The 27,982-nt window shown below is 40.7% G+C and overlaps 4 protein-coding genes across 4 annotated transcripts; all 4 read left to right on the top strand.

Annotated features, from left to right (window-relative positions):
- The first annotated feature begins 14 nt into the window (after positions 1 to 14).
- Positions 15 to 6,445, top strand: LOC135498986 (zinc finger protein 814-like). Its single transcript, XM_064789577.1, has 2 exons — positions 15 to 153; positions 3,526 to 6,445. The coding sequence occupies exon 2, from the start codon at positions 3,816 to 3,818 to the stop codon at positions 6,285 to 6,287; it is 2,472 nt and encodes an 823-aa protein (XP_064645647.1). The 5' UTR covers positions 15 to 153; positions 3,526 to 3,815; the 3' UTR covers positions 6,288 to 6,445.
- Positions 6,446 to 9,380: 2,935 nt separating this feature from the next.
- LOC135498704 (zinc finger protein 770-like) lies at positions 9,381 to 11,600 on the top strand (the record flags this gene model as incomplete). The annotated part of the gene is made up of 1 exon (XM_064789086.1): positions 9,381 to 11,600. A coding segment is annotated over one exon (2,010 nt), but the record flags the coding sequence as incomplete, so codon positions are not given.
- Positions 11,601 to 12,000: 400 nt separating this feature from the next.
- On the top strand, positions 12,001 to 22,396 carry LOC135498703 (uncharacterized). The gene is made up of 4 exons (XM_064789084.1): positions 12,001 to 12,216; positions 13,965 to 16,629; positions 16,879 to 16,903; positions 19,605 to 22,396. Exons 2-4 carry the CDS (start codon positions 14,255 to 14,257, stop codon positions 22,203 to 22,205), a joined length of 5,001 nt encoding a protein of 1,666 aa, XP_064645154.1. The 5' UTR covers positions 12,001 to 12,216; positions 13,965 to 14,254; the 3' UTR covers positions 22,206 to 22,396.
- Positions 22,397 to 23,185: 789 nt separating this feature from the next.
- LOC135498929 (zinc finger and BTB domain-containing protein 24-like) lies at positions 23,186 to 27,516 on the top strand. Its single transcript, XM_064789447.1, has 2 exons — positions 23,186 to 23,329; positions 25,058 to 27,516. The coding sequence occupies exon 2, from the start codon at positions 25,348 to 25,350 to the stop codon at positions 27,307 to 27,309; it is 1,962 nt and encodes a 653-aa protein (XP_064645517.1). The 5' UTR covers positions 23,186 to 23,329; positions 25,058 to 25,347; the 3' UTR covers positions 27,310 to 27,516.
- The last annotated feature ends 466 nt before the right edge of the window (positions 27,517 to 27,982 follow it).

Here is a 27,982-nt window from a genome sequence, read left to right as displayed (position 1 = left end):
TGCCATCTGTGAACCAATTAGTCAACTACGATATCATGAAATCCTATTATTGTTTCCAATTTTGATAAAATGTGCCAATTTCGCAGCGATCAAACTAAAAGATCAGCGTAGGAGATAATAAAGACGCTACTCCGTGTATCACTCATCCTTTTGGTAACTTCGTAATTCCATCGTTTATCTATATATATGCTATATCAGCCGTAATAACTAGAGACAAGTGTGGTGCACATCGTTAAACTTGGCTACCGGGTGTCCCTGAAAAATTACAATATTCCTGGTTTTTGATTGGCCTTTGACTAGAGAAACGGGAGGCGTATCTCAAGATCAGAAGATTGCTTTTGCACATATGCATGGCATGTTTACCTGCTGCACTATCACTAAGACTGAGGCTTTACCACGTTGAAATAAGACATCCTCCCACGGTCATGCCCCCCCCCCCCCGTCCCCCATCGACTGACAAACACCCACCACTGATAAAATACGTAAAAGAATAGAAGGCACTCCAGTACCGTAGGCCTCCTTTGTGCAATATCGGTTGTCACATTTGCAACAACGATTACTATTATACTAAGTCATCTCGAAAGATTTCTCAAAACTTCAACCTTTGTGTAACCTAGAGTCACAAGCCTATAAAGCTTCAACTCAACTGAACTGTTTGGCATGAATGAGAATACTATATCTGAACACGGGAAAGGCCGCAGTTATCTTCAATATCTACAGGAAACGCTTGTGAAATTTCAAACAATGTCAGACACCTGACCATTGGCCTGCATTATAACTGCACTACCGCATCGATTTTGTATTTCTATTTTCCTGAACCACCAGTAAATATATTGAACACGAATGGTGTATCCCTTTAAAAGTTTAATGGCATAGAACGAGGCAAAGGATAATCTCAACCAGCTGAGACTGTTTTTTAAAGGTCTGATGCATTCTTTAACTGGTGGTCAAGGAAAATGAAAATGCAGTTATACACAAGGCCATATGGTAGTAATTATGCATACGAATTTACTACCCCGGTATTTATAGTATTTGTATAGATGTCTTGACAACAGCAAGTACTGACACTTTTATTTAGTGTGTATTTACGCAATGGGTAATTTTCAAAATCATATTTCAAATTATTAGCATTTAGTGTAAGCCTTTAATAATCGTTGCAGGTGTTGATCTGATTCCCACTCCCTGACACCATTCATAATCTAATCCTCAAATGCTGACAACATTCATAATCAAATCCCCGCCCCCTGCTTATTCTATCATTTCCCGATTCTTGCATGCTGACATCATTTATAATCTGATCCCTACCCCCTGACACTGATATTGATCTTTCATAGTCTAATTCCCACGTGGTGAAACTGCTCATAATCTGATTCCCACCTTTTTAGCTCACCTCTTAGCAGAGGTGAGCTTATCCCATACCGTGGCGTCCGTCGTCCGTCGTCGTCGTCGTCCGTCGTCGTCGTCGTCGTCGTCGTCCGTCGTCCGTTAGCAGGGCACGTTTCGTAACTGTTAGAGCTATTGAGTTGAAACTTGGTACACATGTACCCTTATGTAATGACACCTGGGAGACCAAGTTTCGGTCTGATTCGTTTCATGGTTTGGCCACCAGGGGGCCAAACGTTAAAAGTGAAAATATGCAATATCTCCCTTAATAGTAGTCGGGAAATTTTGAAAAAAATATGGTAGGTATTTCTAGCAAAGGTGCGTCATATATCCTCCGGGTTTTTGATTTGACCTCCTTTTCAAGGTCACAGAGGTCAAAGTTTGCTGATTCACTGAACAGTAGCATGTTTCCTATCTATTTCAGCTAGAAGGTTTTAAACCAGTGTGGACATGTATCTGGGGATTCTCTATTCCACCCCTAAAATTTCGGCCGTTCGGACATCAAATATGGCCGCCAGGCAGCCATCTTGAAAAATAAACACAGTACTATTACTCCGAAACTAATGATCGGATTGCAACCAAATTTGATCTGGATGTATATCTATGTACTCTCTACTAAATCCTTGATTTTTTATCAAATGTGATAGCCAATATGGGTGCCAGGCGGGCATCTTGAAAAATTCTTAGTTTGGCCACCCGGGGGCCAAATTTAATGTCCAAAGTTAAAATGTTTGATTGCTCGTTTAATAGTGGTCTGATTTTCATAACATTTTTATGGTAGGTACTCCTAGCAAGGATTCATCACATATCGTACGGGTTTTTGATTTGACCTACTTTTCAAGGTCACAGAGGTCAAATGGTGTAAATTGGCCGTTAGGATGTAACGATGGCACGTTTCTAAACTGCAATGACTATTGATCCCAAATTTGGTACACATTTACCCCTTAGTCAGGTGATCTCAGGGATCGAAGTTTGGTCCAATATGATTCACCACTTGACCACCAGGGGGCAAAATCAAAAAATCTTAAAAATGTGATTATTCCTTAACTTCTTGCCCGATTGCCACCAATTTGATATCATGGGTACATCTAACCGCCATACAGTATATGTCACACAGGTTTTTAATTTGACCTTCTTGTCAAGGTCACAGAGGTCAAATGGCGTAAATTGGCCGTCAGGCCGTAACTATGGCACGTTTCTTAACTGCAATGACTATTGATCACAAATTAAGTACACATGTACCCCTTGGTCAGGTGATCTCAGGTACTGAAGTTTGGTGCGATCTGATTTCCTGTTTGGCCTCCAGGGAGGGGGTCAAATCCTAAATTCTTCAAAATGCCATTATTCTTAGTAATTACTTGCCCGATTGGCACCAATTTTATATCATAGGTACATCTAATTCTAACAACCATTCAATGTGTCACCCGGGTCTTCTTTGATTTGACCTACTTTTCAAGGTCACAGAGGTCGAATGTACTGTAAATTGGCCATTTTGGGGAAATTGTAATTGCTTGGACCTACATCAAACCTAACACTACATTACACAATACCATGATCTTTATCCATCTTTCCTCCACATGAGGTGAGCACAATGGCCCTGTCCATTTCATTAAGAATCTGGTGAGGTCCTCCATCTGCATAGATTCGTTTATCTCGGGCGATAACTAAGGAAATCATATGCAGTGGATCCTCCCTTAATATCAAATACCTCTCTATTCGGGACAACCACTGTATGAAGGACACTAGGTTTGGTCCCAAATTGGTTGTTACCATTCAACTAGACCTGTGTCTAATCAGGCACCTCACTAATCACATGATTAAGTACAGGACTTATCAATCCCGAGGGTGTCCTTCATAGAGAGGTTCTACTTTATATGTGTATATCATTAATTCTAATATCATTTTATCAAATTAATCCAAATGGTGGATTTCGTGCCCGATCCAAAATCCAAAATGGCTGCCGATTGCCATTGTATCGTTCATCCAAAATTCATATGATTAGGGTTTGAAACCCCACGGGTTTGAAACCTGGTTCGTGGTTATCTTGTAAAAAGATGTAAACGCAATCTGTTGGAAGTATTTTGGCTTTCATTAAACAATTCAACAAATTTTGTTCCTTTCTCTCATCCTTTTTATTTGCAGGTTTCGTGGCAGAGGTCACTGATGATAAATTACTACCAAAACAGGAGCGGAAAATCGATTTGTTGAAAGCACAATAAAAACAAATCGTCCGAAACTCATGAAATTAGCAGATATACTGTACAATCTCTGTGACCTTGATGGACGACCCCAGTTGGTTGGACAGATGATCGAGTAGCGCAATATTTTTTTAATGGGCAAAGAAGGTGATTGACGGAGTGCGAGATCTATGTTATGGTTCAAGGAAGAGGACTTTGTATTGGCCTAATTATTGTGCACCTTTGAGCACTAGGATGGCGCCAAAATCATCCATCACTTGTGTACAATGTGAGAAATCATTTGTAACCAAGCAAAGTCTTGAAATGCATATTCGGATTCACACAGGAGAAAAGCTATTCCAATGCCAATATTGTGAGAAATTATTTTCAGACAAGGGATCTCTATTGAAGCATGAACGTGTTCACACTGGAGAAAAACCCTTCCAGTGCAAGTATTGTGAGAAATCATTCTCACAGAATGGACATCGATTGACTCATGAGCGTATCCACACAGGAAAAAAACCATTCCAATGCAAATATTGTTATAAACCATTTCCACAGAAGGGACATCTATTGAATCATGAGCGTATTCACACTGGAGAAAAACCATTCAAATGCAAATATTGTGAGAAATCATTCTCACAGAATGGACATCGATTGACTCATGAGCGTATCCACACAGGAGAAAAACCATTCCAATGCAAATATTGTTATAAACCATTTCCACTGAAGGGACATCTATTGATTCATGAGCGTATTCACACAGGAGAAAAACCATTCAAATGCAAATATTGTGAGAAATCATTTTCACAGAATGGACATCGATTGACTCATGAGCGTATCCACACAGGAGAAAAACCATTCCAATGCAAATATTGTTATAAATCATTTCCACGGAAGGGATGTCTATTCATTCATGAGCGTATTCACACTGGAGAAAAACCATTCCAGTGCAAGTATTGTGAGAAATCGTTTTCACATAAGGGATATCTAGTGACCCATGAGCGTATTCACACTGCAGAAAAACCATTCAAATGCAAATATTGTGAGAAATCATTTTCAGATAAGAGGAATATTTACAAACATGAACGTATTCACACTGGAGAAAAACCATTCCAGTGCAAGTATTGTGAGAAATCATTTTCACAGACTGGACATCGATTGATTCATGAGCGTATTCACACTGGAGAAAAACCGTTCAGATGTGTACAATGTGAGAAATCATTTTTCTCAAAGCAGGCTCTAGTCGGTCATAGTCATATTCATGCAGGAGACGAACCATTCCAACTCAGCTTCAACTGTAAATATTGTCATAAAACCTTTAAGAGTGAGTCTGGCTTACAAAAACATAGACGCAGCCACAATGATACCTCTCGTAATACTCGCAAGGTGTCTGATGCAAGTCCCGGCAAGGATAAACGGTTAAAGTCAAAAAGTGGCAAAGCTATGAAAAGTTCTTGTTCAAGGTCTCGTTGTGAGGAAACTGATGTGGGAGAAGATGCAGTAGTATTGACTGGTCCTTCAAATAGCAATAATTCTCCAAATGGACAAAACCCAGTCCCTGCATGTTCTGCGACGAATGAATGTTTGATCAGCAGAGAGGCTGAGAGTGAGGTATCAAAGTTGCCTGCTGCAGTCGGGTGTTCAGACATGGATATCAAGGATGCTGCTGCAAAAATGACTGTTATCAATGGGAATGAAACTGTTGGTCTGGGTACAGCCAAAAGTGAAGATTATCAAGTTTTGCGGCTGGGTGTGAAACGAGATTTGATTGATCATCATTCTAATCAGCTTGGAAATGTTAAAAGTCAACTCATTGACATGTTTGCTGCCGACCAGTCTGATGGAAGTGTTGAACCAGCCCTCACATCTGCTACAGGGCAGTCCAGGGCTGAACTAGACATACTTTCTGTTCATGTTACAGAGGAGAGAAATGTCAACAGTGGGGCCTTCAACCTGCCATGTAACACATCTCCTATAGAACAGTCCAATGTCAAAAGTGAGCCATGTAACACATCTCCTATAGAACAGACCAATGTCAAAAGTGAACAGTGTGACATGTCTCTTCAAGAGCAGGGTTATATCATAGAGGTAGTGAGACCGTGTGATATGTTAGGTAACATGTCTCCTTCTAAGCAGGCGAGTGTCAAAGGTGGGCCGTTTGACGCATTTCCTAAAGAGGGGGCTAATGTCAAAAGTGAGCCAGGTGACACATCTCCTACAGATCAGGTCAATGTAAAAAGTAAGCAGTGTGACATGTCTCTTCAAGAGCAGGGTTATATCATAGAGGTAGTGAGACCGTGTGATATGTCAGGTAACATGTCCCCTGTTAAGCAGGCAGATGTCAAAGGTGAGCCGTTTGACGCATTTCCTAAAGAGGGGGCCAATGTCAAAAGTGAGCAATGTGACTTGTCTCTTCAAGAGCAGGGATATATCATACAGGTAGTTGGACCATGTGACATATATCCTACAGATCAGGCCAATGTCAAAGGTGAACCAGGTATTTACAGCGAACCATGTGACATTTCTCCTGTAGAGATGGCCAATATTAAAAGTGGAACAAGTGCAACATCTCCTGTAGGTCTGGGGGATGACATGTCTCAAGCAGGGCATGTTAGGGTAGAGCAGGAAAACTCCAGTGGTGCACATGTCGCTATGTCCAAGATTGATGAATACATTGCAGTGTTTGATCGCTGGGCAGAAATGTTGTGTGAAAATACAGATTAGGTCAATAGAATATAACTGTTGTATTCTCCTGTTAAATCAGTGATCGATGATTCAAAAAGGCGACCAGTCTTAGTCTCATGTGTATGGAGGGCTCGGTTTCCTCTTTTTTTTGGAGTTTTTAGCAAGTTCGAGTATCCATGGAAATAGACCACGTGATTAATACAAACAAGACAACCAAGTGTAAAAGCTTGAGTGAATACAATAAAATTAAAATAACTAAACTATGGCTGTATTCATTTCTTGTCAGCCTTCTCCATAAACAATTTGTACCGGTAAATAGTCTGGAATGAGAAGGATTTCCATACAAGGAATTTCGTATTGATCTACAAACAAGACAACCAAGTCACCTGTCTTGACCCCGTCCGAGAGGAACCACCCTTCCATAGTACACTCCAGATAGCGGCTGCGGTGTCTTGAATCTGAAAAGGATCCCTCCAAAGCCAGTGGCTTGCTCCTTTGCATACCTTGTAAGGCAGCAATTCACTTCAGTAGGCTGTAATGGCTTGCTCCTGACCCCTCCAAAGGCCACTCTATGAGTCAAAATATCACTTCATATTAATGCGCGATTATTGCTTGAAATGTCAGCTGGTATGTCCCGAAGAAAAAACAGTAAAGTGTCTTGGCTGTCATGAACTCAGATAGACCGCTTCTTCACTTTCCAAAACCCTTACGGTTATCCAAAAGTGCCATCTGTGAACCAATTAGTCAACTACGATATCATGAAATCCTATTATTGTTTCCAATTTTGATAAAATGTGCCAATTTCGCAGCGATCAAACTAAAAGATCAGCGTAGGAGATAATAAAGACGCTACTCCGTGTATCACTCATCCTTTTGGTAACTTCGTAATTCCATCGTTTATCTATATATATGCTATATCAGCCGTAATAACTAGAGACAAGTGTGGTGCACATCGTTAAACTTGGCTACCGGGTGTCCCTGAAAAATTACAATATTCCTGGTTTTTGATTGGCCTTTGACTAGAGGAACGGGAGGCGTATCTCACGATCAGAAGATTGCTTTTGCACATATGCATGGCATGTTTACCTGCTGCACTATCACTAAGACTGAGGCTTTACCACATTGAAATAAGACATCCTCCCATGGTCATGCCCCCCCCCCCCGCCCCCCATCGACTGACAAACGCCCACCACTGATAAAATACGTAAAAGAATAGAAGGCACTCCAGTACTGTAGGCCTCCATTGTGCAATATCGGTTGTCACATTTGCAACAACGATTACTATTATACTGAGTCATCTCGAAAGATTTCTCAAAACTTCAACCTTTGTGTAACCTAGAGTCACAAGCCTATAAAGCTTCAACTCAACTGAACTGTTTGGCATGAATGAGAATAATATATCTGAACACGGGAAAAGACGCAGTTATCTTCAATATCTACAGTAAACGCTTGTGAAATTTCAAACAATGTCAGACACCTGATCATTGGCCTGCATTATAACTGCACTACCGCATCGATTTTGTATTTCTATTTTCCTGAACCACCAGTAAATATATTGAACACGAATGGTGTATCCCTTTAAAAGTTTAATGGCATAGAACGAGGCAAAGGATAATCTCAACCAGCTGAGACTGGTTTTTAAAGGTCTGATGCATTCTTTAACTGGTGGTCAAGGAAAATGAAAATGCAGTTATACACAAGGCCATATGGTAGTAATTATGCATATGAATTTACTACCCCGGTATTTATAGTATTTGTATAGATGTCTTGACAACAGCAAGTACATGTACTGACACTTTTATTTAGTGTGTATTTACGCAATGGGTAATTTTCAAAATCATATTTCAAATTATTAGCATTTAGTGTAAGCCTTTAATAATCGTTGCAGGTGTTGATCTGATTCCCACTCCCTGACACCATTCATAATCTAATTCTCAAATGCTGACAACATTCATAATCAAGTCCCCGCCCCCTGCTTATTCTATCATTTCCCGATTCTTGCATGCTGACATCATTTATAATCTGATCCCTACCCCCTGACACTGATATTGATCTTGCATAGGCTTATTCCCACGTGGTGAAACTGCTCATAATCTGATTCCCACCTTCTTAAGAATCTGGTGAAGTCCTCCATCTGCGTAGATTCGTTTATCTGGAGCGGTAACTAAGGAAAGCATATGCAGTGGATCCTCCCTTAATATCAAATACCTCTCTATTCGGGACAACCACAGTATGAAGGACACTAGGTTTGGTCCCAAATTGGTTGTTACCATTCAACTAGACCTGTGTCTAATCAGGCACCTCACTAGTCACATGATTAAGTACAGGACTTATCAATCCCGAGGGTGTCCTTCATAGAGAGGTTCTACTTTATATGTGTATATCATTAATTCTAATATCATTTTATCAATTTAATCCAAATGGTGGATTTCGTGCCCGATCCAAAATCCAAAATGGCTGCCGGTTGCCATTGTAGCGTTCATCCAAAATTCATATGATTAGGGTTTGAAACCTGGTTCGTGGTTATCTTGTAAAAAGATGTAAACGCAATCTGTTAGAAGTATTTTGGCTTTCATTAAACAATTCAACAAATTTTGTACCCTTTCTATCATCCTTTTTATTTGCAGGTGTCGTGGCAGAGGTCACTGATGATAAATTACTACCAAGACAGGAGCGGAAACGTCTCCGATTGTTGAACGCACTAAAAAAATGTATCAAGCGAAACTCAAGAAATTAGCAGATAAACTGCACAATCTCTGTGACCTTGATGATCGACCCCAGTTGGTTGGACGGATGATCGAGTAGCGAAATGTTTTGAATGGGTAAAGAAAGTGATTGAGGGAGCGCGAGATCTATGTTATGGTTCAAGGAAGAGGACTTGTATTGGCCTAATCTTTGTGCCCTTTGAGCACTAGGATGGCGGCAAAATCATCCATCACTTGTGTACAATGCGACAAATTATTTTCGACGAAGCAAAGTCTTGTCAGACATATTCGCAGTCATACAGGAGGAAAACCATTCCAATGCCAATATTGTGAGAAATCATTTTCACGTAAGAACAGTCAATTGACTCATGAACATATTCACACTGGAGAAAAACCATTCCAGTGCAAGTATTGTGAGAAATAATTTCCACAGAAGGGACATCTATTGCGTCATGAGCGTATTCACACTGGAGAAAAACCATTCCATTGCAAATATTGTGATAAATCATTTCCACAGAAGGGACATCTATTGCGTCATGAGCGTATTCACACTGGAGAAAAACCATTCCAGTGCAAGTATTGTGAGAAATCATTTTCACAGAATGATTATCTATTAACTCATGAGCGTATTCACACAGGAGAAAAACCATTCAAATGCAAATATTGTGAGAAATCATTTTCAGATAAGAGGAATATTTTGAATCATGAACGTGTTCACACAGGAGAAAAACCATTCAGATGTGTGCAATGTGAGAAATCATTTGTAACTAAGCAAGTGCTTGTAAAACATATTCGTAAGCACACAGGAGAAAAACCATTCCAGTGCAAATATTGTGAGAAATCGTTTTCACGGAGTGAAAGTCTATTGAATCATGAGCGTATTCACACTGGAGAAAAACCGTTCAGATGTGTACAATGTGAGAAGTCATTTTTCTCAAAGCAGGCTCTTCTCAGTCATACTCATCGTCATGTTCATGCAGGAGACGAACCATTCCAACTCAGCTTCAACTGTAAATATTGTCATAAAACCTTTAAGAGTGAGTCTGGCTTACGAAAACATAAACGCAGCCACAATGATACTTCTGTTAACACTCGCAAGGTGTCTGATGCAAGTCCCGGCAAGGATAAACGGTTAAAGTCAAAAAGTGGCAAAGCTATGAAAAGTTCTCGTTCAAGGTCTCGTTGTGAACAAACTGATGTGGGAGAAGATGCAGTAGTATTAACTGGTCCTTCAAATAACAATAATTCTCCAAATGGACAAAACCCAGTCCCTGCAAGTTCTGCGACGAATGAATGTTTGATCAGCAGAGAGCCTGAGAGTGAGGTATCAAAGTTGCCTGCTGCAGTCGGGTGTTTGGACATGGATATCAAGGATGCTGCTGCAAAAATGACTGTTATCAATGGGAATGAAACTGTTGGTCTGGGTACTGCCAAAAGAAAAGATTATGAAGTTTTGCGGCTGGGTGTGAAACGAGATTCGATTGATCATAATTCTAATCAGCTTGGAAATGTTAAAAGTCAACTCATTGACATGTTTGCTGCCGACCAGTCTGATGAAAGTGTTGAACCAGCCCTCACATCTGCTACAGGGCAGTCCAGGGCTGAACTAGACATACGTTCTGTTCATGTTACAGAGGAGAGAAATGTCAACAGTGGGGCCTTCAACCTGCCATGTAACACATCTCCTATAGAACAGTCCAATGTCAAAAGTGAACCATGTAACACATCTCCTATAGAACAGACCAATGTCAAAAGTGAACAATGTGACATGTCTCTTCAAGAGCAGGGTTATATCATAGAGGTAGTGAGACCGTGTGATATGTTAGGTAACATGTCTCCTTCTAAGCAGGCGAGTGTCAAAGGTGGGCCGTTTGACGCATTTCCTAAAGAGGGGGCTAATGTCAAAAGTGAGCCAGTTGACACATCTCCTACAGATCAGGTCAATGTAAAAAGTAAGCAGTGTGACATGTCTCTTCAAGAGCAGGGTTATATCATAGAGGTAGTGAGACCGTGTGATATGTCAGGTAACATGTCTCCTGTTAAGCAGGCAGATGTCAAAGGTGAGCCGTTTGACGCATTTCCTAACGAGGGGGCCAATGTCAAAAGTGAGCAATGTGACTTGTCTCTTCAAGAGCAGGGATATATCATACAGGTAGTTGGACCATGTGACATATATCCTACAGATCAGGCCAATGTCAAAGGTGAACCAGGTATTAACAGCGAACGATGTGACATTTCTCCTGTAGAGATGGCCAATATTAAGAGTGGAACAAGTGCAACATCTCCTGTAGGTCTGGGGGATGACATGTCTCAAGCAGGGCATGTTAGGGTAGAGCAGGAAAACTCCAGTGGTGCACATGTCGCTATGTCCAAGATTGATGAATACATTGCAGTGTTTGATCGCTGGGCAGAAATGTTGTGTGAAAATACAGATTAGGTCAATAGAATATAACTGTTGTATTCTCCTGTTAAATCAGTGATCGATGATTCAAAAAGGCGACCAGTCTTAGTCTCATGTGTATGGAGGGCTCGGTTTCCTCTTTTTTTTTTGAGTTTTTAGCAAGTTCGAGTATCCATGGAAATAGACCACGTGATTAATACATTGTGTAAAAGCTTGAGTGAATACAATAAAATTAAAATAACTAAACTATGGCTGTATTCATTTCTTGTCAGCCTTCTCCATAAACAATTTGTACCGGTAAATAGTCTGGAATGAGAAGGATTTCCATACAAGGAATTTCGTATTGATCTACAAACAAGACAACCAAGTCACCTGTCTTGACCCCGTCCGAGGGGAACCACCCTTCCATAGTACACTCCAGATAGCGGCCGCGGTGTCTTGAATCTGAAAAGGATCCCTCCAAAGCCAGTGGCTTGCTCCTTTGCATACCTTGTAAGGCAGCAATTCACTTCAGTAGGCTGTAATGGCTTGCTCCTGACCCCTCCAAAGGCCACTCTATGAGTCAAAATATCACTTCATATTAATGCGCGGTTATTGCTTGAAATGTCAGCTGGTATGTCCCGAAGAAAAAACAGTAAAGTGTCTTGGCTGTCATGAACTCAGATAGACCGCTTCTTCACTTTCCAAAACCCTTACGGTTATCCAAAAGTGCCATCTGTGAACCAATTAGTCAACTACGATATCATGAAATCCTATTATTGTTTCCAATTTTGATAAAATGTGCCAATTTCGCAGCGATCAAACTAAAAGATCAGCGTAGGAGATAATAAAGACGCTACTCCGTGTATCACTCATCCTTTTGGTAACTTCGTAATTCCATCGTTTATCTATATATATGCTATATCAGCCGTAATAACTAGAGACAAGTGTGGTGCACATCGTTAAACTTGGCTACCGGGTGTCCCTGAAAAATTACAATATTCCTGGTTTTTGATTGGCCTTTGACTAGAGAAACGGGAGGCGTATCTCAAGATCAGAAGATTGCTTTTGCACATATGCATGGCATGTTTACCTGCTGCACTATCACTAAGACTGAGGCTTTACCACGTTGAAATAAGACATCCTCCCACGGTCATGCCCCCCCCCCCCCCGTCCCCCATCGACTGACAAACACCCACCACTGATAAAATACGTAAAAGAATAGAAGGCACTCCAGTACCGTAGGCCTCCATTGTGCAATATCGGTTGTCACATATTTGCAACAACGATTACTATTATACTAAGTCATCTCGAAAGATTTCTCAAAACTTCAACCTTTGTGTAACCTAGAGTCACAAGCCTATAAAGCTTCAACTCAACTGAACTGTTTGGCATGAATGAGAATACTATATCTGAACACGGGAAAAGCTGCAGTTATCTTCAATATCTACAGTAAACGCTTGTGAAATTTCAAACAATGTCAGACACCTGACCATTGGCCTGCATTATAACTGCACTACCGCATCGATTTTGTATTTCTATTTTCCTGAACCACCAGTAAATATATTGAACACGAATGGTGTATCCCTTTAAAAGTTTAATGGCATAGAACGAGGCAAAGGATAATCTCAACCAGCTGAGACTGTTTTTTAAAGGTCTGATGCATTCTTTAACTGGTGGTCAAGGAAAATGAAAATGCAGTTATACACAAGGCCATATGGTAGTAATTATGCATACGAATTTACTACCCCGGTATTTATAGTATTTGTATAGATGTCTTGACAACAGCAAGTACTGACACTTTTATTTAGTGTGTATTTACGCAATGGGTAATTTTCAAAATCATATTTCAAATTATTAGCATTTAGTGTAAGCCTTTAATAATCGTTGCAGGTGTTGATCTGATTCCCACTCCCTGACACCATTCATAATCTAATCCTCAAATGCTGACAACATTCATAATCAAATCCCCGCCCCCTGCTTATTCTATCATTTCCCGATTCTTGCATGCTGACATCATTTATAATCTGATCCCTACCCCCTGACACTGATATTGATCTTTCATAGTCTAATTCCCACGTGGTGAAACTGCTCATAATCTGATTCCCACCTTCTTAAGAATCTGGTGAAGTCCTCCATCTGCGTAGATTCGTTTATCTGGAGCGGTAACTAAGGAAAGCATATGCAGTGGATCCTCCCTTAATATCAAATACCTCTCTATTCGGGACAACCACTGTATGAAGGACACTAGGTTTGGTCCCAAATTGGTTGTTACCATTCAACTAGACCTGTGTCTAATCAGGCACCTCACTAGTCACATGATTAAGTACAGGACTTATCAATCCCGAGGGTGTCCTTCATAGAGAGGTTCTACTTTATATGTGTATATCATTAATTCTAATATCATTTTATCAATTTAATCCAAATGGTGGATTTCGTGCCCGATCCAAAATCCAAAATGGCTGCCGGTTGCCATTGTAGCGTTCATCCAAAATTCATATGATTAGGGTTTGAAACCTGGTTCGTGGTTATCTTGTAAAAAGATGTAAACGCAATCTGTTAGAAGTATTTTGGCTTTCATTAAACAATTCAACAAAATTGTACCCTTTCTATCATCCTTTTTATTTGTAGGTGTCGTGGCAGAGGTCACTGATGATAAATTACTACCAAGACAGGAGCGGAAACGTCTCCGAATTGTTGAACGCACCAAAAAAATGTATCAAGCGAAACTCAAGAAATTAGCAGATAAACTGCACAATCTCTGTGACCTTGATGATCGACCCCAGTTGGTTGGACGGATGATCGAGTAGCGAAATGTTTTGAGTGGGTAAAGAAAGTGATTGAGGGAGCGCGAGATCTATGTTATGGTTCAAGGAAGAGGACTTGTATTGGCCTAATCTTTGTGCCCTTTGAGCACTAGGATGGCGGCAAAATCATCCATCACTTGTGTACAATGCGACAAATTATTTTCGACGAAGCAAAGTCTTGTCAGACATATTCGCAGTCATACAGGAGGAAAACCATTCCAATGCCAATATTGTGGGAAATCATTTTCACGTAAGAACAGTCAATTGACTCATGAACATATTCACACTGGAGAAAAACCATTCCAGTGCAAGTATTGTGAGAAATCATTTCCACAGAAGGGACATCTATTGCGTCATGAGCGTATTCACACTGGAGAAAAACCATTCCAGTGCAAGTATTGTGAGAAATCATTTTCACAGAATGATTATCTATTAACTCATGAGCGTATTCACACAGGAGAAAAACCATTCAAATGCAAATATTGTGAGAAATCATTTTCAGATAAGAGGAATATTTTGAATCATGAACGTGTTCACACAGGAGAAAAACCATTCAGATGTGTGCAATGTGAGAAATCATTTGTAACTAAGCAAGTGCTTGTAAAACATATTCGTAAGCACACAGGAGAAAAACCATTCCAGTGCAAATATTGTGAGAAATCGTTTTCACGGAGTGAAAGTCTATTGAATCATGAGCGTATTCACACTGGAGAAAAACCGTTCAGATGTGTACAATGTGAGAAGTCATTTTTCTCAAAGCAGGCTCTTCTCAGTCATACTCATCGTCATGTTCATGCAGGAGACGAACCATTCCAACTCAGCTTCAACTGTAAATATTGTCATAAAACCTTTAAGAGTGAGTCTGGCTTACGAAAACATAAACGCAGCCACAATGATACTTCTCGTAATACTCGCAAGGTGTCTGATGCAAGTCCCGGCAAGGATAAACGGTTAAAGTCAAAAAGTGGCAAAGCTATGAAAAGTTCTCGTTCAAGGTCTCGTTGTGAGCAAACTGATGTGGGAGAAGATGCAGTAGTATTAACTGGTCCTTCAAATAACAATAATTCTCCAAATGGACAAAACCCAGTCCCTGCAAGTTCTGCGACGAATGAATGTTTGATCAGCAGAGAGCCTGAGAGTGAGGTATCAAAGTTGCCTGCTGCAGTCGGGTGTTTGGACATGGATATCAAGGATGCTGCTGCAAAAATTACTGTTATCAATGGGAATGAAACTGTTGGTCTGGGTACTGCCAAAAGAGAAGATTATGAAGTTTTGCGGCTGGGTGTGAAACGAGATTCGATTGATCATAATTCTAATCAGCTTGGAAATGTTAAAAGTCAACTCATTGACATCTTTGCTGCCGACCAGTCTGATGGAAGTGTTGAACCAGCCCTCACATCTGCTACAGGGCAGTCCAGGGCTGAACTAGACATACGTTCTGTTCATGTTACAGAGGAGAGAAATGTCAACAGTGGGGCCTTCAACCTGCCATGTAACACATCTCCTATAGAACAGTCCAATGTCAAAAGTGAGCCATGTAACACATCTCCTATAGAACAGTCCAATGTCAAAAGTGAGCCATGTAACACATCTCCTATAGAACAGTCCAATGTCAAAAGTGAACAGTGTGACACATCTCCTATAGAACAGTCCAATGTCAAAAGTGAGCCATGTAACACATCTCCTATAGAACAGACCAATGTCAAAAGTAAGCAGTGTGACATGTCTCTTCTAGTGCAGGGTTATATCATAGAGGTAGTGAGACCGTGTGATATGTTAGGTAACATGTCTCCTTCTAAGCAGGGAAAGGTCAAAGGTGAGCCGTTCGACGCATTTCCTGAAGAGGGGGCCAATGTCAAAAGTGAGCCATGTGACACATCTCCTACAGATCAGGTCAATGTAAAAAGTAAGCAGTGTGACACGTCTCTTCAAGAGCAGGGTTATATCATAGAGGTAGTGAGACCGTGTGAAATGTCAGGTAACATGTCTCCTGTTAAGCAGGCAGATGTCAAAGGTGAGCCGTTTTACGCATTTCCTAAAGAGGGGGCCAATGTCAAAAGTGAGCCATGTGACACATCTCCTACAGACCAGGTCAATGTAAAAAGTGAGCAATATGACTTGTCTCTTCAAGAGCAGGGATATATCATACAGGTAGTTGGACCATGTGACATATATCCTACAGATCAGGCCAATGTCAAAGGTGAACCAGGTGACATGTGTCCTTTCGAACAGGCCAAGGTGATAAGTGAGCCAGATAACTTGTCTCCTATTGAGCAGGTTGATATCAAAAGCGAACCATGTGACATTTCTCCTGTAGAGTTCGCCAATATTAAAAGTGGAACAAGTGCCACATCTCAAATAGATCAGGGGGATGACATGTCTCAAGCAGAGCATGTTAGGGTAGAGCAGGAAAACTCCAGTGGTGCACAGGTCGATATGTCCAAGATTGATGAATACATTGCAGTGTTTGATCGCTGGGCAGAAATGTTGTGTGAAAATACAGATTAGGTGAAGCGAATTTAACTGTTGTATTCTCCTGTTAAATATCGATGATTCAAGAAGGCGACCAGACTTAGTCTCATGTGTATGGAGAGTTTGGTTTCCTCTTTTTTATTGAGTTTTTAGCATGTCCGTGTATGTATGGAAACAGACCATGAGATTAATACATTGTGTAAAAGCTTGAGTGAATACAATAAAATAAAAAGAACTAAACTATGGCTGTATTCATTTCTTGTCAGCCTTCTCCATAAACAATTTGTACCGGTAAATAGTCTGAAATGAGATGGATTTCCATACAAGGAATTTTGTATTGATGATCTACAAACAAGACAACCAAGTCACTTGTCTTGACCGTGTCCGAAGGGCAATTTGTAACCTGCCCGCTCAAAGGACACTCTGTAATACAGCAAGTGTTTAGCTCCTTAGCTCCTTCATATAGGACACCCAACAAGAGGCTAGCTCCTGACCCCTTCGAAAGGCATTTCAGAAGGCAGCAAGTGGTTTGCTCCTCCGTCGATCCACTCCTCCAGGAGTGACTTTCTCTTGACCCCCAATGAGCCACAATCGTTAAGCAAGCCGTTTGCTCCTTCCACCTCCAAAGCACACACTAGAAGACAGCCAGTGGCTTTCTCTTGACCACAAGGAACCACCCTTCCATAGGACACACGAGATGGCGGCCGCAGTGTCTTGCACCTGAAAGTGACCCCTCCAATACCACACTGTGAGTGTGAGGCAGTCAGTGGCTTGCTCCTTTGCACACCTTGTGAGGCAGCAATTCACTTCAGTAGGCTGTAATGGCTTGCTCCTGACCCCTCCAAAGGCCCCTCTCTGAGTCAAAATATCACTTGATATTAATGCGCGATTATTGCTTGAAATGTGAGCTAGTGTGTCCCGAAGAAAAAACAGTAAAGTGTCTTGGCTGGCAAGACTCAGATCGACCGCTTCATCACTTTCCAAAACCCTTACGGTAATCCCAAAGTGCCGTCTGTGAACCAATTACTCAACTGCGATATGATGAAATCCTATTATTGTTTCCAATTTTGATAAAATGTGCCAATTTCGCAGCGATAAAACATAAAGATCAGCGTAGGAGATAATAAAGACGCTACTCCGTGTATCACTCATCCTTTTGGTAACCTCATAATTCCATCGTTTATCTATATATATGCTATATCAGCCGTAATAACTAGAGGCAAGTGTGGTGCATATTGTAAACTTGGCTACCGGGTGTCCCTGAAAAATTACAATATTCCTGGTTTTTGATTGGCATTTGACTAGAGGAACAGGAGGCGTATTTCACGATCAGAAGATTGCTTTGCACATATGCATGGCATGTTTACCTGCTGCACTATCACTTTGACTGAGGTTTTACAACGTTGAAATCCTCCCACGGTCACCCATCGACTAACAAACACCCACCACTGATAAAATACGTAAAAGAATAGAAGGCATTCCAGTACCGTAGGCCTCCATTGTGCAATCTCGGTTGTCACATTTGCAACAACGATTACTACTATACTAAGTCATCTCAAAAGATTTCTCAAAACTTCAACCTATCTGTAAACTAGAGTCACAAGCCTATAAAGCTTCAACTCAACTGAACTGTTTTGCATGAATGAGAATACTACATGTATATCTGAACACGGCGCGCACACCGCAGTTATCTTCTATATCTACCGTAAACGCTTGTGAAATTTCAAACAATGTCAGACATCTGACCATTGGCCTGCATTATAATTGCATTACTATATCCATTTTCTATTTCTATTTTCCTGTATCACCAGTAAATATATTGAACACGAATGGTGTATCCCTTTAAAAGTTTAATGGCATAGAACGAGGCAACGGATAATCTCAACCAGCTGAGAGTGTTTTTGAAAGGTATAATGCATTCTTTAACTGGTGGTCAAGGAAAATGAAAATGCAGTTATACACAAGGCCATATGGTAGTATTTATGCATACGAATTAAGTTTTTGGATAGCTGTCTTGACAACGGTAGTTACAGGCACTTTTATTCAGTGTGTATTTACGCAATGGGAAATTTCAAATCCAATTACATATTTCAAATTATTAGCATTTAGTGTAACCCTTTCATAATCGTTGCAGGTGTTGATCTGATTCCCACTCCCTGACACCATTCATAATCTGATTCCTGCACCATAACACCATTCATAATCTAATTCTCAAATGCTGACACTATTCATAATCTAATCCCCGCCCCCTGCTTATTCTATCATTTCCCGATTCTTGCATGCTGACATCATTTATAATCTGATCCCTACCCCCTGACACTGATATTGATCTTTCATAGTCTAATTCCCACGTGGTGAAACTGCTCATAATCTGATTCCCACCTTTTTAAGAATCTGGTGAAGTCCTCCATCTGCGTAGATTCGTTTATCTCGGGCGGAAGGAAATCATATGTAGTGGATCCTCCCTTGATATCGAATACCTCTCTTGGGGACAACCACTGTATGAAGGACACTAGTTTTGGTCCCAAATTCAATTAGACCTGTGTCTAATCAGGCACCTCTCTAGTCACATGATTAGGTACAGCACTTATCAATCCCGAGGGTGTCCTTAATAGAGAGGTTCTACTTTATACATGTATATCATTAATTCTAATATCATTTTATCAAATTAATCCAAATGGTGGATTTCGTGCCCGATCAAAAACCCAAAATGATGCCGGTAGCTATTGTAGCATTCATCCAAAATTCATATGATTAGGGTTTGAAACCTGGTTCGTGGTTATCTTGTAAAAAGAGGTAAACGCAATCTGTTAGAAGTATTTTGGCTTTCATTAAACAATTCAACAAATTTTGTACCTTTCTCTCATCCTTTTTATTTGCAGGTTTCGTGGCAGAGATCACTGATGATAAATTACTACCAAAACAGGAGTGGAAAATCGATTTGTTGAAAGCACAAAAAAAACGAATCGTGCGAAACACATGAAATTAGCAGATATACTGTACAATCTCTGTGACCTTGATGGACGACCCCAGTTGGTTGGACAGATGGTCGAGTAGCGCAATATTTTTTTATTGGGCAAAGAAGGTGATTGACGGAGTGCGAGATCTATGTTATGGTTCAAAGAAGAGGACTTTGTATTGGCCTAATTATTGTGCACCTTTGAGCACTAGGATGGCGCCAAAATCATCCATCACTTGTGTACAATGTGAGAAATCATTTTCGACGAAGCAAGGTCTTGTCAGACATATTCGCATTCATACAGGAGAAAAACCATTCCAATGCCAATATTGTGAGAAATCATTTTCACGTAAGAGGAATCAGTTGACTCATGAAAGTATTCACACTGGAGAAAAACCATTCCAATGCAAATATTGTGAGAAATCATTTTCATGTAAGAAGAATCAGTTGACTCATGAACGTATTCACACTGGAGAAAAACCATTCCAGTGCAAGTATTGTGAGAAATCATTTTCACGGAAGGGACATCGATTGACTCATGAGCGTATCCACACAGGAGAAAAACCATTCCAGTGCAAATTTTGTGATAAATCATTTCCACAGAAGGGAAATCTATTGATTCATGGACGTATTCACACTGGAAAAAAACCATTCCAGTGCAAATATTGTGAGAAATCATTTTCACAGAAGGGACATCGATTGACTCATGAGCGTATCCACACAGGAGAAAAACCATTCCAATGCAAATATTGTTATAAATCATTTCCACAGAAGGGATATCTATTCATTCATGAGCGTATTCACACTGGAGAAAAACCATTCCAGTGCAAGTATTGTGAGAAATCGTTTTCACATAAAGGATATCTAGTGACTCATGAGCGTATTCACACTGGAGAAAAACCATTCCAGTGCAAATATTGTGAGAAATCATTTCCACAGAATGGTCATCTATTGACTCATGAGCGTATTCACACTGGAGAAAAACCGTTCAGATGTGTACAATGTGAGAAATCATTTTTCTCAAAGCAAGCTCTTGTCAGTCATAGTCATGTTCATGCAGGAGACGAACCATTCCAACTCAGCTTCAACTGTAAATATTGTCATAAAACCCTTAAGAGTGAGTCTGGCTTACAAAAACATAAGCGCAGCCACAATGATACTTCTCGTAATACTCGCAAGGTGTCTGATGCAAGTCCCCGCAAGGATCAACGGTTAAAGTCAAAAAGTGGCAAAGCTATGAAAAGTTCTCGTTCAAGGTCTCGTTGTGAGCAAACTGATGTCGGAGAAGATGCAGTAATATTAACTGGTCCTTCAAATAGCAATAATTCTCCAAATGGACAAAACCCAGTCCCTGCATGTTCTGCGACGAATGAATGTTTGATCAGCAGAGAGCCTGAGAGTGAAGTATCAAAGTTGCCTGCTGCAGTCGGGTGTTCAGACATGGATATAAAGGATGCTGCTGCAAAAATGACTGTTATCGATGGGAATGAAACTGTTGGTCTGGGTACTGCCAAAAGTGTAGATTATCAAGTTTTGCGGCTGGGTGTGAAACGAGATTTGATTGATCATCGTTCTAATCAGCTTGGAAATGTTAAAAATGAACCCATTCACATGTTTGCTGCCGACCAGTCTGATGAAAGTGTTGAACCAGCCCTCACATCTGCTACAGGGCAGTCCAGGGTTGAACTAGACATGCGTTCTGTTCATGTTACAGAGGAGAGAAATGTCAACAGTGCGGCCTTCAACCTGCCACATAACACATCTCCTAAAGAACAGAACAATGTCAAAAGTGAGCCATGTAACACAACTCCTATAGAACAGGCCAATGTTAAAACTGAACAGTGTGACATGTCTCTTCAAGAGCAGGGTTATATCATAGAGGTAGTGAGACCGTGTGATATGTTATGGAACATGTCTCCTTCTAAGCAGGCGAGTGTCAAAGTTGAGCCGTTTGACGCATTTCCTGAAGAGGGGGCCAATGTCAAAAGTGAGCCATGTGACACATCTCCTACAGATCAGGTCAATGTAAAAAGTAAGCAGTGTGACACGTCTCTTCAAGAGCAGGGTTATATCATAGAGGTAGTGAGACCGTGTGAAATGTCAGGTAACATGTCTCCTGTTAAGCAGGCAGATGTCAAAGGTGAGCCGTTTTACGCATTTCCTAAAGAGGGGGCCAATGTCAAAAGTGAGCCATGTGACACATCTCCTACAGACCAGGTCAATGTAAAAAGTGAGCAATATGACTTGTCTCTTCAAGAGCAGGGATATATCATACAGGTAGTTGGACCATGTGACATATATCCTACAGATAAGGCCAATGTCAAAGGTGAACCAGGTGACATGTGTCCTTTCGAACAGGCCAAGGTGATAGGTGAGCCAGATAACTTGTCTCCTATTGAGCAGGTTGATGTCAAAAGCGAACCATGTGACATTTCTCCTGTAGAGTTCGCCAATATTAAAAGTGGAACAAGTGCCACATCTCCAATAGATCAGGGGGATGACATGTCTCAAGCAGAGCATGTTAGGGTAGAGCAGGAAAACTCCAGTGGTGCACAGGTCGATATGTCCAAGATTGATGAATACATTGCAGTGTTTGATCGCTGGGCAGAAATGTTGTGTGAAAATACAGATTAGGTGAAGAGAATTTAACTGTTGTATTCTCCTGTTAAATATCGATGATTCAAGAAGGCGACCAGACTTAGTCTCATGTGTATGGAGAGTTTGGTTTCCTCTTTTTTATTGGGTTTTTAGCATGTCCGTGTATGTATGGAAACAGACCATGAGATTAATACATTGTGTAAAAGCTTGAGTGAATACAATAAAATAAAAAGAACTAAACTATGGCTGTATTCATTTCTTGTCAGCCTTCTCCATAAACAATTTGTACCGGTAAATAGTCTGGAATGAGATGGATTTCCATACAAGGAATTTTGTATTGATGATCTACAAACAAGACAACCAAGTCACTTGTCTTGACCGTGTCCGAAGGGCAATTTGTAACCTGCCCGCTCAAAGGACACTCTGTAATACAGCAAGTGTTTAGCTCCTTAGCTCCTTCATATAGGACACCCAACAAGAGGCTAGCTCCTGACCCCTTCGAAAGGCATTTCAGAAGGCAGCAAGTGGTTTGCTCCTCCGTCGATCCACTCCTCCAGGAGTGACTTTCTCTTGACCCCCAATGAGCCACAATCGTTAAGCAAGCGGTTTGCTCCTTCCACCTCCAAAGGACACACTAGAAGACAGCCAGTGGCTTTCTTCTGACCACAAGGAACCACCCTTCCCATAGGACACACTAGATGGCGGCCGCAGTGTCTTGCACCTGAAAGTGACCCCTCCAATACCACACTGTGAGTGTGAGGCAGTCAGTGGCTTGCTCCTTTGCACACCTTGTGAGGCAGCAATTCACTTCAGTAGGCTGTAATGGCTTGCTCCTGACCCCTCCAAAGGCCCCTCTCTGAGTCAAAATATCACTTGATATTAATGCGCGATTATTGCTTGAAATGTGAGCTAGTGTGTCCCGAAGAAAAAACAGTAAAGTGTCTTGGCTGGCAAGACTCAGATCGACCGCTTCATCACTTTCCAAAACCCTTACGGTAATCCCAAAGTGCCATCTGTGAACCAATTACTCAACTGCGATATGATGAAATCCTATTATTGTTTCCAATTTTGATAAAATGTGCCAATTTCGCAGCGATAAAACATAAAGATCAGCGTAGGAGATAATAAAGACGCTACTCCGTGTATCACTCATCCTTTTGGTAACCTCATAATTCCATCGTTTATCTATACATATGCTATATCAGCCGTAATAACTAGAGACTAGTGTGGTGCATATTGTAAACTTGGCTACCGGGTGTCCCTGAAAAATTACAATATTCCTGGTTTTTGATTGGCATTTGACTAGAGGAACAGGAGGCGTACCACGATCAGAAGATTGCTTTGCACATATGCATGGCATGTTTACCTGCTGCACTATCACTTTGACTGAGGTTTTACAACGTTGAAATCCCCCCCCGGTCATGCCCCCCCCCCCCCCATCGACTAACAAACACCCACCACTGCCGTAAAAGAATAGAAGGCATTCCAGTACCGTAGGCCTCCATTGTGCAATCTCGGTTGTCACATTTGCAACAACGATTACTACTATACTAAGTCATCTCAAAAGATTTCTCAAAACTTCAACCTATCTGTAACCTAGAGTCACAAGCCTATAAAGCTTCAACTCAACTGAACTGTTTTGCATGAATGAGAATACTACATGTATATCTGAACACGGCGCGCACACCGCAGTTATCTTCTATATCTACCGTAAACGCTTGTGAAATTTCAAACAATGTCAGACATCTGACCATTGGCCTGCATTATAATTGCATTACTATATCCATTTTCTATTTCTATTTTCCTGTATCACCAGTAAATATATTGAACACGAATGGTGTATCCCTTTAAAAGTTTAATGGCATAGAACGATGCAAAGGATAATCTCAACCAGCTGAGACTCTTTTTTAAAGGTCTAATGCATTCTTTAACTGGTGGTCAAGGAAAATGAAAATGCAGTTATACACAAGGCCATATGGTAGTATTTATGCATACGAATTAAGTTTTTGGATAGCTGTCTTGACAACGGTAGTTACAGGCACTTTTATTCAGTGTGTATTTACGCAATGGGAAATTTTCAAATCCAATTACATATTTCAAATTATTAGCATTTAGTGTAACCCTTTCATAATCGTTGCAGGTGTTGATCTGATTCCCACTCCCTGACACCATTCATAATCTGATTCCTGCACCATAACACCATTCATAATCTAATTCTCAAATGCTGACACTATTCATAATCTAATCCCCGCCCCCTGCTTATTCTATCATTTCCCGATTCTTGCATGCTGACATCATTTATAATCTGATCCCTACCCCCTGACACTGATATTGATCTTTCATAGTCTAATTCCCACGTGGTGAAACTGCTCATAATCTGATTCCCACCTTTTTAAGAATCTGGTGAAGTCCTCCATCTGCGTAGATTCGTTTATCTCGGGCGGAAGGAAATCATATGTAGTGGATCCTCCCTTGATATCGAATACCTCTCTTGGGGACAACCACTGTATGAAGGACACTAGTTTTGGTCCCAAATTCAATTAGACCTGTGTCTAATCAGGCACCTCTCTAGTCACATGATTAGGTACAGCACTTATCAATCCCCAGGGTGTCCTTAATAGAGAGGTTCTACTTTATACATGTATATCATTAATTCTAATATCATTTTATCAAATTAATCCAAATGGTGGATTTCGTGCCCGGTCAAAAACCCAAAATGATGCCGGTTGCTATTGTAGCGTTCATCCAAAATTCATATGATTAGGGTTTGAAACCTGGTTCGTGGTTATCTTGTAAAAAGATGTAAACGCAATCTGTTAGAAGTATTTTGGCTTTCATTAAACAATTCAACAAATTTTGTACCTTTCTCTCATCCTTTTTATTTGCAGGTTTCGTGGCAGAGGTCACTGATGATAAATTACTACCAAAACAGCAGCGGAAAATTGATTTGTTGAAAGCACAAAAAAAACGAATCGTGCGAAACACATGAAATTAGCAGATGTACTGTACAATCTCTGTGACCTTGATGGACGACCCCAGTTGGTTGGACAGATGATCGAGTAGCGCAATATTTTTTTAATGGGCAAAGAAGGTGATTGACGGAGTGCGAGATCTATATTATGGTTCAAAGAAGAGGACTTTGTATTGGCCTAATTATTGTGCACCTTTGAGCACTAGGATGGCGCCAAAATCATCCATCACTTGTGTACAATGTGAGAAATCATTTTCGACGAAGCAAGGTCTTGTCAGACATATTCGCATTCATACAGGAGAAAAACCATTCCAGTGCAAATTTTGTGATAAATCATTTCCACAGAAGGGAAATCTATTGGCTCATGGACGTATTCACACTGGAGAAAAACCATTCCAGTGCAAATATTGTGAGAAATCATTTTCACAGAAGAGACATCGATTGACTCATGAGCGTATCCACACAGGAGAAAAACCATTCCAATGCAAATATTGTTATAAATTATTTCCACAGAAGGGATATCTATTCATTCATGAGCGTATTCACACTGAAGAAAAACCATTCCAGTGCAAGTATTGTGAGAAATCGTTTTCACATAAAGGATATCTAGTGACTCATGAGCGTATTCACACTGGAGAAAAACCATTCCAATGTAAATATTGTGAGAAATCATTTTCACAGAAGGGACATCGATTGACTCATGAGCGTATCCACACAGGAGAAAAACCATTCCAATGCAAATATTGTTATAAATCATTTCTACAGAAGATACATCTATTCATTCATGAGCATATTCACACTGGAGAAAAACCGTTCAGATGTGTACAATGTGAGAAATCATTTTTCTCAAAGCGGGCTCTTGTCAGTCATAGTCATATTCATGCAGGAGACAAACCATTACAACTCAGCTTCAACTGTAAATATTGTCATAAAACCTTAAAGAGTGAGTCTGGCTTACAAAAACATAAGCGCAGCCACAATGATACTTCTCGTAATACTCGCAAGGTGTCTGATGCAAGTCCCGGCAAGGATAAACGGTTAAAGTCAAAAAGTGGCAAAGCTATGAAAAGTTCTCGTTCAAGGTCTCGTTGTGAGCAAACTGATGTGGGAGAAGATGCAGTAGTATTAACTGGTCCTTCAAATAGCAATAATTCTCCAAATGGACAAAACCAAGTCCCTGCATGTTCTGCGACGAATGAATGTTTGATCAGCAGAGAGCCTGAGAGTGAAGTATCAAAGTTGCCTGCTGCAGTCGGGTGTTTGGACATGGATATCAAGGATGCTGCTGCAAAAATGACTGTTATCGATGGGAATGAAACTGTTGGTCTGGGTACTGCCAAAAGTGAAGATTATCAAGTTTTGCGGCTGGGTGTGAAACGAGATTTGATTGATCATCATTCTAATCAGCTTGGAAACGTTAAAAGTGAACTCATTGACATGTTTGCTGCGGACCAGTCTGATGGAAGTGATGAACCAGCTCACACGTCTGCTACAGGGCAGTCCAGGGCTGAACTAGACATACGTGCTGTTCATGTTACAGAGGAGAGAAATGTCAACAGTGGGGCCTTCAACCTGCCATGTAACACATCTCCTATAGAACAGTCTAATGTCAAAAGTGCGCCATGTAACACATCTCCTATAGAACAGTCTAATGTCAAAAGTGAGCCATGTAACACATCTCCTATAGAACAGACCAATGTCAAAAGTAAGCCATGTAACACATCTCCTATAGAACAGACCAATGTCAAAAGTGAGCCATGTAACACAACTTCTATAGAACAGTCCAATGTCAAAAGTGAGCCAGGTGACACATCTCCTATAGAACAGACCAATGTCAAAAGTGAGCAGTGTGACATGTCTTTACAAGAGCAGGGTTATATCATAGAGGAGGTGAGACCGTGTGATATGTTAGGTAACATGTCTGCTTCTAAGCAGTCAAATATTAATGGTGAGCCATTTGACGCATTTCCTAAAGAGGGGGCAAATGTCAAAAGTGAGCCAATTGCCACATCTCCTATAGATCTGGGGGATGACATGTCTCAAGCATTGCATGTTAGGGTAGAGCAGGAAAACTCCAGTTGTGCACATGATATTGATATGTCCAAGATTGATGAATACATTGCAGTGTTTGATCGCTGGGCAGAAATGTTGTGTGAAAATACAGATTAGGTCAAGAGAATATAACTGTTGTATTCTCCTGTTAAATATCGATGATTCAAAAAGGCGAGCAGTCTTAGACTCATGTGTATGGAGAGTTTCGTTTCCTCTTTTTTATTGGGTTTTTAGCATGTTCGTGTATGTATGGAAACAGACCATGAGATTAATACATTGTGTAAAAGCTTGAGTGAATACAACGAAATAAACATATCTAAACTATGGCTGTATTCATTTCTTGTCAGCCTTCTCCATAAACAATTTTTACCGGTAAATTGTCTGGAATGAGATGGATTTCCATACAAGGAATTTTGTATTGATATCTACAAACAAGACGACAAAGTCACTTGTCTTGACCGTGTCCGAAGGGCAATTTGTAACCTGCCCGCTCAAAGGACACTCTGTAATACAGCAAGTGTTTAGCTCCTTAGCTCCTTCATATAGGACACCCAACAAGAGGCTAGCTCCTGACCCCTTCGAAAGGCATTTCAGAAGGCAGCAAATGGTTTGCTCCTCCGTCGATCCACTCCTCCAGGAGTGACTTTCTCTTGACCCCCAATGAGCCACAATCGTTAAGCAAGCGGTTTGCTCCTTCCACCTCCAAAGAACACTCTAGAAAACAGCCAGTGGCTTTCTCTTGACCACAAGGAACCACCCTTCCCATAGGACACACTAGATGGCGGCCGCA

The sequence above is a fragment of the Lineus longissimus genome, chromosome 14 (assembly GCF_910592395.1).
Source record: "Lineus longissimus chromosome 14, tnLinLong1.2, whole genome shotgun sequence".
Lineage (NCBI taxonomy): Eukaryota > Metazoa > Nemertea > Pilidiophora > Heteronemertea > Lineidae > Lineus > Lineus longissimus.
Note: the sequence above shows the minus strand (reverse complement) of the source record. Positions and strands in the feature narration are given on the sequence as shown.